General features: G+C 51.6%; 5 protein-coding genes across 5 annotated transcripts; 1 reads left to right on the forward strand and 4 right to left on the reverse strand.

The window, feature by feature from the left end:
- Nucleotides 1-1,066: 1,066 nt before the first annotated feature.
- Nucleotides 1,067-3,170, reverse strand: STEHIDRAFT_139908 (AAA-domain-containing protein). Its single transcript, XM_007304980.1, has 9 exons — nucleotides 2,949-3,170; nucleotides 2,860-2,882; nucleotides 2,779-2,802; nucleotides 2,591-2,702; nucleotides 2,464-2,517; nucleotides 2,005-2,386; nucleotides 1,771-1,927; nucleotides 1,502-1,681; nucleotides 1,067-1,388 (listed from the first exon to the last, which is right to left on the reverse strand). Exons 1-9 carry the CDS (start codon nucleotides 2,986-2,988, stop codon nucleotides 1,248-1,250), a joined length of 1,113 nt encoding a protein of 370 aa, XP_007305042.1. The 5' UTR covers nucleotides 2,989-3,170; the 3' UTR covers nucleotides 1,067-1,247.
- A 176-nt stretch (nucleotides 3,171-3,346) lies between these two features.
- Nucleotides 3,347-4,484, forward strand: STEHIDRAFT_147654 (LexA/Signal peptidase). The gene is made up of 5 exons (XM_007304981.1): nucleotides 3,347-3,589; nucleotides 3,660-3,766; nucleotides 3,832-3,892; nucleotides 3,967-4,077; nucleotides 4,147-4,484. Exons 1-5 carry the CDS (start codon nucleotides 3,413-3,415, stop codon nucleotides 4,447-4,449), a joined length of 759 nt encoding a protein of 252 aa, XP_007305043.1. The 5' UTR covers nucleotides 3,347-3,412; the 3' UTR covers nucleotides 4,450-4,484.
- Nucleotides 4,485-4,803: 319 nt separating this feature from the next.
- STEHIDRAFT_58633 (thioredoxin reductase) lies at nucleotides 4,804-6,136 on the reverse strand (the record flags this gene model as incomplete). Its single annotated transcript, XM_007304563.1, has 3 exons — nucleotides 4,804-5,033; nucleotides 5,190-5,319; nucleotides 5,399-6,136. 3 exons carry the CDS (start codon nucleotides 6,134-6,136, stop codon nucleotides 4,804-4,806), a joined length of 1,098 nt encoding a protein of 365 aa, XP_007304625.1.
- A 1,546-nt stretch (nucleotides 6,137-7,682) lies between these two features.
- Nucleotides 7,683-10,467, reverse strand: STEHIDRAFT_98572 (beta-hexosaminidase; the record flags this gene model as incomplete). Its single annotated transcript, XM_007304982.1, has 13 exons — nucleotides 7,683-8,058; nucleotides 8,122-8,182; nucleotides 8,280-8,357; nucleotides 8,418-8,502; nucleotides 8,586-8,634; nucleotides 8,701-9,003; nucleotides 9,099-9,179; nucleotides 9,281-9,296; nucleotides 9,350-9,370; nucleotides 9,450-9,599; nucleotides 9,666-9,717; nucleotides 9,783-9,820; nucleotides 9,910-10,467. The coding sequence occupies 13 exons, from the start codon at nucleotides 10,465-10,467 to the stop codon at nucleotides 7,781-7,783; spliced, it is 1,770 nt and encodes a 589-aa protein (XP_007305044.1). The 3' UTR covers nucleotides 7,683-7,780.
- A 1,025-nt stretch (nucleotides 10,468-11,492) lies between these two features.
- STEHIDRAFT_122148 (uncharacterized protein) lies at nucleotides 11,493-12,736 on the reverse strand (the record flags this gene model as incomplete). Its single annotated transcript, XM_007304983.1, has 4 exons — nucleotides 11,493-12,099; nucleotides 12,191-12,313; nucleotides 12,339-12,485; nucleotides 12,704-12,736. Coding segments are annotated over 3 exons (552 nt in total), but the record flags the coding sequence as incomplete, so codon positions are not given.
- Nucleotides 12,737-12,902: the final 166 nt, after the last annotated feature.

The raw sequence follows: 12,902 nt of genomic DNA on the forward strand, positions 1-12,902 counted from the left end.
CTAGTTGCACTGTACTGTCCATCTCCAAAATATTTCTTCTGCGAGAATATGCCCTCAGAAAGCTTTGCATACGCTTCGATAGCGTCTTCTATGGACATGCGAAGGCGGCCAAGCATTAGGGCAATGAGGCTATGAGTTAAGCACGGATGGCATACCCATTAGCCGCCCGAATGAGGGTCGCACTGACAGCACGATGAAGACTCACCCTCCAGTACCCGTACCACCGATGAGATCAAAGTATTCACACGGAAGAGGCACTTCGGGTAGGCTCAGCCTATCTTGAATGGAAAGCATGATACTCTGCAGGACGAATAGCGTAGACAGGCCGCGTATACCCCCGCTATCTGTCCTCGCGAGAAGTTAGTGTCGCCGTGCCGGTGAAGGAGAGCTATACTGAAACGCACCAAGTGATAGTAGTCTCAGACCTTTCTCCTTTGGCATATCCATGGCTTGCGATGGCTTGTCAGTAAAGCAGAGTGTAACAGAGTAGGACCTTCTACTATGGCCTCAGAGAATGTGGGTGAAGGACAAGGTCCTCGAGGCGCTCCCTACCATGCGGTCTATGTGGCACAGCCTGACAGACGCTTACTTGTCTAAACTTAGAAAGGGCCTAGTATTATATCCTCTATAGAGGCAAACGCAGGAGGATCGACTGCAAACTGAAAGATGTAGCCTCAAGCCTCAATGGCATATTGAAGGGAGACGACGGAAGAACAACGGCAAAGGAAATACAGCACGTTGTCTTGACCGACAAAGGTTTTTACACAGATTGTGCGGCGAGAGACCGTTGCGCTGACTGTTCGAGGTTTATAAGTTGTAAACCTATGTAGTCGTGGCCGTCTTGGTGTGGAATGAAAATAGGGAATGCTAGCTTCTGAACCCTTTGATTGGTTAACGCGAATCAGTAGGCATGATAACGCGTACACACCTGTCCCACTCCAGGCGTTGGCCGCCACGTTTGCATCAGTCTAGCATTTCATAATTGCTATCCAAAACAGTCAGCCTGTTCTCTGTGTGGCCACTCTCAGACGAGCACACGACACAAACAAAATGATCGCATGATGAAGGAGAGACGAGCGATTACCGCATCTATAATATTCAGACCACGAAGCAAACACCCATACGGACACAATGGAATCTCATCCGATATGTACCTCTCACCATATCAAACCAGCTGCCATCGACCTAACTCTTACTACCACGTCAGGCCACTCCCAACTTACTCTGGATCAAGGCCTCGCTCTCACTCAGTCCAAATTTGCTCCCTCAAGCTCATCGTCATCTATCGTCGACTGATCGACGCTCAACACCCCTGCACTAAGCCCAGCACCAGCCTCCGTCTGTCCATGCAAGAAATCGTCCAGCCTCAACGGTCGTAGTTCAAAGCCCTGCATGCACAGAGATTCCGAATCGCCCATACGAGCAACGAGGAACCAGTCAGTTAAAAAAAAGAAACCGTCTTCAAAGGATCAGGGTGAGAGTGGCATGACAAGAAACGCACCTCCTCCTGCGCCTTTCTCATGATCTCTGGATCACCACCTGAATTTCTCACGTACTCCCTCACAGGCATCATCGCCGCATTCCGACACAGTTCTTTGAGATCTGAGCCTGATTGGCCGTCTGCGTATTCGGCAAGTTTGCGGAGGGAAAGGCTGGGTGAGAGGGAGACGTCTTGGAGCATCTGGTGTCGAAGATTGCGCAGAGATCAGGGGAAGATAAGTCAGTGGCGATTGTGGAGGAGGGGAGAGGAGTATTGTAAGGTAAACGCACGAGAGAAAGGATCTTTTCTCTTTGCCTAACGTCTGGACTCGAGAGCGCGAATCGCTTAGGCATTCGACGGATGAACGCTGGGTCGATATCTATTATTCGGTTCGTAGCACCCAGAATCAATATCCGGTCCGTTTCTGAGAGCAGGCCGTCCCAGAGTCTGGTATTTGCAAAGTATACCAGTCAGAAAAATATATAGTAAGCAATAGTAATGAGAGGAGGGGAGAATGAGCGCACGTCATGAATTCCGCCTTCATCATCGCCGTGACTTCATGATCACCCTTACTCCTCTCCCTCAAAAAACTATCAATCTCATCAATAAAAATAATACATGGCTGCGTCTTCCTCGCCAAACTGAACAAACCCGCCACGAGCTTATTCGACTCGCCGAACCACTTGTTCGTCAGCACGGAGGCAGCGATGTTGATGAATGTCGCGCCGGACTCTTTGGCGAGGGCTTTGGCGAGCATGGTTTTTCCGCAGCCGGGAGGACCGTACAGGAGGACGCCTTTGGGGGCGGTGAGGAGGGTGGAGGAGGAGGTGAAGAGGGCGGGGTAGAGGAGGGGAAAGATGACGGATTCGCGGAGGGAGGAAATTATGTCGTCCAGACCACCGATGTCTATAGCAATGAAGAAAGGGCTGCGTAAGTTACACAGTTGAATGAGTGATAAACGGAACTGAGTTGATGAATCGCACCGGAGAAACGGACGTTGATATCGTCTGGGTGAATGACCTCAGAGGCGATGGTCTCTGGAGCGCCACACAAGTCAGTATTATGACTGTTGGAAATCTATAACATGATACAGAATTATGGAAAACGCACTCTCATATTCATCTAGTTTCAAGTCTTTGTGGCCGAGCTTCTTCAATGCCTCCAGTGGCTTCGCTTTCACTTCCTTCTTACGCTCCGGTGAGCCGTAAGAATCGAGCATCCACTACTCGTTTCCCAAGGCAGTCAATACGAGATAGACATCACGGAATAAGTAAAAAGTACATGAGTGGGCGACCTACATGGACTGTATACCACATGGCTGCCTTACAGTTCATTCATTCAGCGACAAGAAGGTGGAGAGAAGGGGGTTGGATGCGCACTTGAGAAGCGACGAAGATAGCGACTAAAAAGCAACATAACACAAAAAGGTAAGGTGTATATCTCTTCATAGCAGCAGTTTGGAGCTTACCATCTAGAATTATCTTCTTCGTGGAAGGAGATACTGCCATAGCGTACTCCCAGTTCGAAACCTTCCCTGTAGGCCGGTGCTTAGGATATACGAAGGAAGAGAGGGCTCCAAATATTACGATGTCGAGACCTTCAGATAACGGATTGAACCAGAGACGAATATAACTGTCTTTCGTAGCCACCCAGAGTATTCTAGCAAGCAAGCAGGGGAAGCCGTAGCGCGGCCGACGTGGTCGAATATCAAAGTGCGCCGAGCGCGTCACGGAAGTGGCGCCGTACAGTGGGACCCTAACCCCGTTTCCTGGTCAATCTTATCTTATCTCTCGCCACACGTCACCCACACAAATCGCCCGAAACCCTCTGCTTTATTACATACAGCCACTCACTCTGGTGCGCCCGACATACCACAAGTCAACAAAATCATCAGAATTCCCAGCATAAAATAAGGGAAGGGATCGATTATACATGGTTTTCCGCTCGTCCTTCAAATTCAAGCCGTTTACTTCCGCCTTTAACCGCTGGCGAACCTCTGCACATCCTCTCCTCCTCTGGTCCCAACGCGTACTCTTCTGGCTTCCCATAGGCGTCGCGTTTACGAAATATGGCTACACACTGAAATCTATCTCAGGTCGGAGTATGCAGGTCCGCTTACACCTTGTATATCAAGTCTTTGTGATGTTCGTGTTGCTCATGCAGAGTCTCCGCTAGGTAGCCAACGTTGAATCCGGATGTATCGCTAGGTGACGACGTAGTCGTGTTCGAGAGGTACTCGGGCAATAGTTTGAATACGCTCAAGAGAGGTGATATTGTTGCTGTGAAGTATGTTTTTGCTTAACAATCCACATTCTCTGGACCTCCGCTGACGAACGTCTCCTCTTCCAAAGATCACCACACGAACTGGGTAGACTGCTCGTCAAACGAATTGTCGGACTACCCGGAGACACCGTACGTTTACACAACGCCAAAATATCTATCATTCACGTTTGAACAAAATACTGACCGCCGATGGGAACGTACAGGTCCGAACTTTACCTCCGTACCCAGATAAAGAAGTCCACCTCACGAAAGGTCAAATCTGGATCGAAGGCGACGAATCCTTCCACTCACAAGACTCGAACCACTTCGGACCCGTAAGTCTACTCATTGCCTCCCTTCTCCAGCTCCATCTCCTGTCGATCTGAACCTTACTCTGCTTATAGATCTCGCTCTCCCTCGTCGACTCAAAACTCACATTCATAATCTACCCTTTCGAACGATTCGGCCCCATCATCCCACCAGCCGCTAAAATCGCCGCGACTTCCTCGAAGGGAAGACCTTCACAGCGCGATTTGGACGCATATGTGAGGGAGAAGAGGAGGATGGAGAGAGTTACTATTGGCGGTGAAGGCGTTGAGAACAGGAATGATGGAAAGAAAGAGGGCGAACTGGATGGATTAGGTGGTAAGGACACGTTGAAGGGGTTTGAGGAGGGCTTAGAGGCGGTGAAGAGATCGTCTTCCTGAGCTGTATCCCCCTCCCAAATATATTTATATTCACCACTCTGAGCAGCCCCTGAGTCTTCAAGCTCTCTCTCGGCGCGGAAGCGCGGGCTTCACACAGGGTAAGAGTATGTATGTTGTGATCCACGTATACAGTTGCGCGTATGTCGATATCGAGCGATAAAGAAAGAACAGCCAGATAGAATGAACGCCGACAGGAAACGTAGTAAAAAATGTGGAGAAATGATTACAGTCTATATCTGCGTCTGCATCGTCTATTGTTTTACTTCTCCTCGTACCCACAGTACGACTCGCCTCCTCGAGATATCCGTCCCAACTCACCCGCCAACAATGGAGCTAAGAGAAATCATAACTCGTCTACTCCTCGCCCAACTCCTCCTCCTCCGCGATCAACTGCTCAACCTCCAACGCCGCCATACACCCACTCCCCGCACTCGTGATCGCCTGCCTGTACCTCTTATCCTGCACGTCTCCCGCCGCGAACACGCCCTTGACGGACGTCTGAGTCGTACCGGGGACGGTGATAATGTACCCATCTGCGTCCGTTTGGAGTTGGTCCCGGACGAGGGAGGTGGCGGGTTCGTGGCCTGTTCCAGGGGAATGGAGATGTCAGAAGGTTTCGATTGACATTGAGAAAAAGAGATAGGGGATAGGGGTTGAGTGTACAGGGGTGAGAGGGAGAAGGAGAAGGAGGAAGGGATATTTTTATGTTTTCGAACTGGAAAGGGAGAAAGTGGACGCACCGATAGCGTAGAAGAGACCGTTGACGGCAAGGTCGGATTCGGCGCCTGAGTGGGTGTTCTTAATGCGGAGGTTGTTGAGCAAGTCGCCGTCACCCTGACACTCAACAGCGACGGTGTTCCAGAGAATGGTCTGTAAATTCAAAGGTATCAGTGAGCATCCAGTGTACAGCAAAATCAGAGAAGGAAGGGTAAAGGGAGCTATAACTTACGATCTTCGGGTTGTTCATCACCCTCTTCGCCATAATCTTCGACGCCCTCAACTCGTTCCTCCTCACCAACAAATACACATGGCTCCCATACTTCGTCAAATACGTCGCCTCCTCCGCCGCCGAATCTCCACCCCCAATAACCGCCAACGGCTTATTCCTAAAAATCGGCACGGCCCCATCGCAAACCGCACACGCACTGATCCCGCTCTGCCAATACGTATCCTCCCCCCTCAACCCCAACCTCTTCGCGCTCGCGCCCGTCGCAATAATAATCGTATCCGCCGTCTCCGGCTCGTCGCCCTCGTTATACTCCCTCCAGTACTTGAATGGCCGTTTCGAGAGATCGATCTTCGACACCGTCTCCGTGATAATGTTGGTCCCGAAGCGGAGCGACTGCGCGCGGAACTTGTCCATGAGTTCGGAGCCGAGGACACCGGTGGGAAAACCGGGGAAGTTTTCGACGTCGGTGGTGGTGGTCAGTTGGCCGCCTGCGGCGAACCCGTTGGCCATGAAGCCTTCGTACATGACGGGGGCGAGGTTGGCGCGCGCGAGGTAGATGGCGGCGGTGTGGCCTGCGGGGCCGGAGCCGATGATGACCTGAGGAGGAGGATGGAAGGTTAGGTTGGCGTATGAATGCAGAGAACGAAAGAGAAGAGAAGGAGGGTATGCCAAGCGAGGTGTGGCGTAACGGGCCACAATGAAATGCCACGGAAGTTTTTCCTCCGAAGACCTGCCCATCGCAAAGCCCGCTGTAAGAACCAATGCTCCCCAAAGCAGCAGCACCCAATCACTGTGAGAGTGTTTACCACAGGCATTCAAGACCGAAGACATGGATAGTCATACATCGCTGGCGACAACAACTACTGACGCCCATGGCCATGACCGGAACGGTACTCATCGCTCACACGTCGCCAAACCACCTGTTCCTTCCGTGCCTTTACAGCCAACGTATACAGAAGGAATACAACGTCCAGAAGTTCTTCTCTAAAGCCTCTCAAAGAGCTCATCGGACGATGTCGTGCTGCACTCGGGAGGGTACGCGACAAAGGCAGTCCGTGTCCCGTCGGAAATGAGCTGTAGGACCGATGTGGTAATGTAGATCGAAGAAAGAAAACATGGAGGGACCTTGAAGGGGCGACAGGACGTGGAAGATATAATGCCAATCGTGTACATCTCAGCGACGATCTCTTGCCGCACTCCTCGGTCTCCGACACCACTAGACCGCACAAAACAAACCGGCGGGTCCTAGGTCGAAAAAAAGATAACGCAAAAACTCACAACTTTCGAGTGCAGCTTTGAGCTTTGACCGTTGGCTGGGGTGGGTGTCTTCTGCTCCTCAGCGTGCAAGTGTGCAACACCGGGCGTGTGGGTAATGGTAGACATCTTCTGGTTCGGAGTTGGCGAGGTAAAGGACGAGTAGGTGTGCAGCGAAGCAGCTATGGGGATGGTGGCCCTAGAGAGATGTACAAGTCCGCGAGAAAGAAAGCTGGCGAACAGGGTGGACCGGGTGGCAAGCAGATTGAAGGTGGAGGGAGAGAGCAAGGGGCGAGATGGGGATAAGAGATGGTCTTATAGAAGACGGCGACGGTGGATGAACGTCCTCAATCAATAATCTCTCACCATTTCTTGATAATTCTCGTCCCGTGATCTCACGTGCGAAAAACGGTGATTGGATGACAACGTTACAGCCCGGATATGGTTTCTTGTATGTTTTTCTGTGTGTGGACCAATCAGGAGGCTTGATGAAGTCGGCGATGGTCGGCGATTCTGGGAGCTTCGCACGAAATGAGCTCTGCGTTGAAAATTAAATGTGAAGTGGTCCTCACCAGCGGAGAGGATCGAGAGCCAACACAAGAGCAAAATATGGAACGCCATGTGTGGCGTAGGCGCCGGAGAACGCGCCGCATTTAGTTCTCTTTCCTTTCACCCGCACTGGACCAATCAGAACACACACCGGTTCGTCCCAAAGACCGCCACATTTCCTTACATGTCTATCTATATATCGGTAGCCCCCCGTCCTGAACGCTAGCGCCGATGAACTTGCTGATATAAATCACGGACGGACAACAACGCAGTCACGCACGGCGGTCTGTAAGCCACTCGAGTTCATCACGCCGCATGTAAGAATGAGAGCGTCCGCAGAGGTCCGCAGCTCCTCTAGATATTAAAGACCACAACCTTCGTCCGTCGAGACCGGCCGAGTACGTCCGTAAGTGAGAAGCATCTCCAAGTTGAAGTTCGTAAGTATGTTCTGAACCTTAAATATATGTTCAATTCTCTCCTTCGGCTCTTTGTATCTCTGGACATCGCACAATGGTACACAAAGTGCCAATCCAGCTCAACTTTTCGACATTAACACCTCTCCATCTTCCCGCCCCGCCCTCAAGCACTCCAATCACAAGCCTCCGGCCTCAACGCACACCACTCCGGCTGCAACGCAATCGCCCCGATCCCCCTCTGCACCATCCTAAACCTCAAATCATGCAGCCTCGGCAGCGCATTGCTCACGTTCCTGCCATCTGCGGACGTGCCACTAATTTCGGTAGTGGTCGTGTTGACGGGCCCGGACCAGAAGATCTCGGCGCCGGCGGCGGAGCGCGGCCAGACGATGGAGTCGAGGTTCGTGGGGGAGGATTGTTCGGCCCAGATGAGATGTTCGCCTGTTTGATTGTTTGTTCAGGCCAGGGAAGAGGCAGAGGTCGTAAAAATATGTGGAGACTTACCGCCGAGTACGAGTGCAGCCTCTTCTGTTGTAAGATTCGCAGTCGGGTCGAACGAGTAGGACTATGTGCACGAATCGAGCACACACACGATCAACGTCAGCATTGCTCCTCTGTCGATCGAGGCCAATAAATAGAGATGTAAAAACGAACGGACGAACCTTCTGCCACGTCTTGAACGGATCACACCAGCTATTTCCCGTCGGTTTGTCGCCTATCCATTCTCCTGCGCCACAATCCTACTTTATGGTTATTTTCTTTCCGATGTGTGATAGGTAGGGAGACGAGGGCAAACGTACGAGGTAGAAGTAGTCTGATGCTGCGTGGACGAAGTTATAGCCTTTCGCTGCAACGGCAGCCGCATTGGCGGAGGAGATCCAGACCCTATTGTACGAATCGTGCGTTATAGAAACTAACGAGGGAAAAAAGCGAGGAAAGGAGGGGATAGAGAGAGTATTGGGGCTTACATGATGACGGTATCGTTGGGCAGGGGGACGTTATAGTTCAATACCATCTCTGTAAACACCAGTCAACCAAACCTCAATAGGCGCCGCGCTCAACTCAGTCCAAAATCCGACCTACCTTCCCAAACAACCGGCGTCTTCCCCCCAACCACCTTCCCATTCACCTCCTCACTCCCACTCCCATTCCTCAGCACCTCATGCGTATCCAACACAAACTCACTCAACGCCTCCGCAATACTCTTCCCCGTCTCATTCAACCAAACCTGCGTCTCCTCGTCTGCCGCATAACAGTTCATATTGACTTCGTCGCCGCCTGTGGACATGAGCGTAGATGGGAACATGGAAGAGACGGAGAGGAGGAGGGAGGATGTGAAGGAGGTTGTGTCTGGGGAGGTGAGGCGGAGTTGGCCTGCGGGGGGTTCTACGTTTAGGTGGTGAGTTCAGTTAGTTGGCACGTACATAGAAGGAAGGGTGGCAAGAGAGGGCAAGAGCATGTCACTGAAAGGGGGCGCTCACCGTTAGCGTAGGAGCCCCAAGGCGTGGCCTGTGGGCACGCTACGTGCTCAGGGTGAGATTCCGAGATGATGGCGGTATGACCTTTTACAGAGGATCGGCAGACAGGTCAAGTGGGCGTCAAGATGGGCGCTTAGACTGCAGGAGCACTCCTAGGTTCGAGATATCCGGGATGAAAGCCTCACCTGGAGTGTCGATTTCCTGGACGGCGGATTAGCTCAATGAGGTGAGTAGACAGTAAGACTCCGACGTACCACCAAAACATCGATACCACGCTACAAGTCGGAGAGCAACGCCAAACGGATCCGCAAAGTCAGTACTAGGAAGACTCTCCAGGAGTGCGGCGAAACCCACCGCTCCGGCGTAAGAAACAATGTTCGCTACGTCATCCGCAGTGTACACCGATGAACTTGAATAGGCGCCTTTCTGAGATATTTCTTCGAAACCGGGGACCACGAGGGGGAAGCTCTGGCTGTCGGTGACATGCCAGTGGAAGGTGTTGAGCTGTCGGAACACATGAAGTTGAGCAGTGGATTTAGATAAAGTATGAAGTAGGTGCGAGAGACGAACTTTGACCATGCTCATAGCATCCAAAGTTCTCAGGATGTCGTCGACCGCGAAGCTGTGCCACACGCCACATACATCAGCAAACCTAGCCGTTTTGATGGTAGACGAACATGGACTCACTAATTCCTTGAAGTATCCAGCATGAACCCCCTGAACGGCTATTCATCACCAATCAGGTCCACTACTTCTGGCCATACCTCTCCAGACCCCCAAAATGGTATAAAAGCAGGTAGAGTTGACAACTCACATAAACCGGCGCATCCTCAATCGTCACCGGAACGCCCAGCGCATAAACCTCCCCATCGTCCATCGTATACCACATCTGCTCAAACGTCGTCAAGCCCCTGAACAACCCCAACGTCGTATTCGCACTCAAAACCGCATCTGTTCCGTCCGCAGGAATACTCAAACTATATCCCTCGTCCCTATCTCCCAAATTCTTCTGTGCCTCCTGCGCGATACTTAGAATCGTACCATTCGCGTCATCGCTATCCGTGGTTGTGAGACTGAGGGTGAGGGAGGAGAGGGTCGGTGCGGTGGATGTGATGTTGAAATCGGCGGAACCACGGCCTACGACGAGTCGTTCGAGTTTATCGGTGTAGAGATGGGTCGAAGTGCGTGAAAGGGCATCGCTAAGATCCGACGGTGCGGAGGCGCTGAGTGAGGAATCGAGGGTGAACGTGAAGTTCGGAGAGAGAATAAGAGCGGATGAACCGGTTTGGATACTAGTAGGTTGAGGCCATAGCGCTAGAGACGGGGATACTAGTGTGAGGATGATAGCAGTAGCTTGAATTGTGCGACGCATGGTGGACGTTCCGGTCAGAGAGAGCGGGAAGCGTCGACGATTCTGGTACCTGCAAGGGGAGCTACTTATAAGACGGCTGGAGAGAAGTCTGTTCGAATTCCGGACTTCCGAGATGAACGTGGAAGGAGCCTTCCCATAAATTCACATAAGGCGACAGACGCATATGGGCGATAGCGAACGACCATTGCATTTCACGAAGATTACGGCGCTGCCAGCTGGACAAACCAGAAACGAGGCGACACCGCGTGCTCGAGTGGTCAGATACAGGGAGGTCGGGCGAGCAGAGATGAGATAAAGGATGGATATAGAACACGCCAGGTGATACAAACACAATGACCACCAAAGGGTCAGTTGTACGTCCTCATGATACTGGCCCACATAGGCTGTTTATTTTGGTGTCGAATTTTTGGGAATAGCGAGCTGTTCAAGAGGGAAAAAACGACACCGTATATCTGCTGGCAAATTGGCGTTGACTTGCATGATGCCGACGGCGCTAGTTTGTCATAACACGTGGGAGCCACGCAGAGCCACACAAGGGATTTGGCTTCCGGATCCACTGCCGCGAGAATTTCCTCTCGTCGACCACTGCTCCGTTTCTGGTCTACCGTTTCTCCTTCTACGACTTCGTCCGATAAACATGTTTTTTGTGCCTTCATAAGGATTGTGGCAACTGAGCAGCTTCTGCCTACTTGAGGGAAGCCACTCCCTTTTCTATTATCGTCTCTGAAGTGCAACTTTCCAGGCAAGTATACGTTTCGTACCGTGTAAGTCCTGCACCACGTCCTCGAGCAAAAGCGCGGTCATCGATGGAACAGTCTCCCGACATGGTCTGGGATCTACGAAACTAATGATCGGAGGCGCTTCTATGCAGCACTCCAGTGAACGCTACTACAAAGATGCAGACTCTCGGGCCACCCGACATCATCGACAAAATGCACAGCCTGAACGAATGGGTCAAGTGGCACACCATCACCACCAACCTCCACCAAGCTGCCTACGGCGCTATCTGCCACTCCCAACCAACCGACAGCGTCGACGGCTTCGACTTCTCAGCACACTTTCACCTCTCTCTGTGAACCGACTCAGAAGATGCAGAACTTCGCCCTTCGAAAGAAGTCTGGGATCCTAGGACGGGCAGCGCAGAGCTGAAAGAGGGTGTTCGCCAGTCGCTGGCGGACTTCGAAGCGAAATACCTGTCTGACAGAGATATATAACGGCGTATCGTGGGGACTCTCGCTGTCGACTACTTCATACCGGAGATTCCAATGCACATCCTCAGCATGTACAACCTCCACGACGATCGGGAGTTTGTACAGATGATGCGGACGACGGGCCTCGATCGTATTAAGGTCATACCACTTCGAGGGACGAGATATGGTTTCCGAACCTGAAAGAGCGCGTAGAGTTGGGACATATGTTCGGACTGGAGAAGGATTTTCGTAAGAAGATATCCGGTGAGTTGGGGGAGCTGAGAACGACAACGACGGGTTCGAAGACGAAATGGACTTGGGTGACGCTGACAGGAGAGGAGACGAAGAAGAGGGGATATCGGCGAGGTACTTGTGGGATGTCGTATTGAGGGTGAGTTTTGAAGATGCTCATTGTTTGTCCGCTCATTTCCGACTCGAGTGTCTACCAAGCTCATTTTCATTCGACATGTTTCCACTAGTGCTCCTTTTCTCTAATGTCAGGACATTGTCATCGCACCGTTAATTCATTTTACAGGGAATCTTGCCACTTTGCTTCGATTCATAGCTTTACAACCAACATCCAAGCCCTTGACGATGGGCCACAATGTGCAGCAAATACTGTCGAGTGGCACTTTGTTTTTCTGTGGCATAAGAAGCTTCGGCGTGGGACCAGAAGCACACCCATCGACAAGGGGCGCCAAACGGACGTTGAACGGACGTCGCTCGGACCATCACCGTCGGTCGATTTTGCATTGAGACGCTCTCCTCCTTATATTGCTGGTTAATCCTCCACCATACGTGCTTGTAATCTTCGTGGAGAAATCGTAAGTCTCCATGGGTGATCTGAGTTTGAACTTGGAATGTTGTGGTTCTGTAAGCCGCCGACAGCTACCTATGTCGCGATCCTGTATCGATCTTCGCCGACATGTTTTGTCGGCGCCTCAACTGCAATATACATGAACATGACTGCCTTCGACGGGCTTTAGAATGCCCCGATATTTCGTGTCGAAGCCTTCTTAGCTGACACAACTTCTAAATAATCTTAGGTTCATTCTTACCCGCCATCATCATGGATTCCGCTAGCACTAGCTCGACAGAATCAGCGCCCGAATTAGTCGACGTTGTTCCTCGAAGCACCGAAGCGGCCAACTCGAACGACACCACAGCAGTCCCCGAAAAAGCGCCTCCGAAAACAGTGACCAACAGGTACAACTGTGCCAAGTGTTACGCCTACCCAACGCCCGG

This window comes from Stereum hirsutum, assembly GCF_000264905.1.
Source record: "Stereum hirsutum FP-91666 SS1 unplaced genomic scaffold STEHIscaffold_8, whole genome shotgun sequence".
NCBI classification, from domain to species: Eukaryota; Fungi; Basidiomycota; class Agaricomycetes; order Russulales; family Stereaceae; genus Stereum; species Stereum hirsutum.

Bases quoted from the DNA above. Each gene is read 5' to 3' on its own strand.
- STEHIDRAFT_139908 (XM_007304980.1), bottom strand. From the start codon at position 2,988: ATGGCAGTATCTCCTTCCACGAAGAAGATAATTCTAGATG. The intron at 2,703-2,778 runs GTAGGTCGCCCA...GGAAACGAGTAG, and splicing joins CCATGTGGTATACAGTCCAT to TGGATGCTCGATTCTTACGG. The intron at 1,682-1,770 runs GTGCGTTTACCT...CTTCGACACCAG, and splicing joins GAGAAAAGATCCTTTCTCTC to ATGCTCCAAGACGTCTCCCT.
- STEHIDRAFT_147654 (XM_007304981.1), top strand. From the start codon at position 3,413: ATGGTTTTCCGCTCGTCCTTCAAATTCAAGCCGTTTACTTCCGCCTTT. The intron at 3,767-3,831 runs GTATGTTTTTGC...CCTCTTCCAAAG, and splicing joins GGTGATATTGTTGCTGTGAA to ATCACCACACGAACTGGGTA. The intron at 3,893-3,966 runs GTACGTTTACAC...GGGAACGTACAG, and splicing joins TCGGACTACCCGGAGACACC to GTCCGAACTTTACCTCCGTA.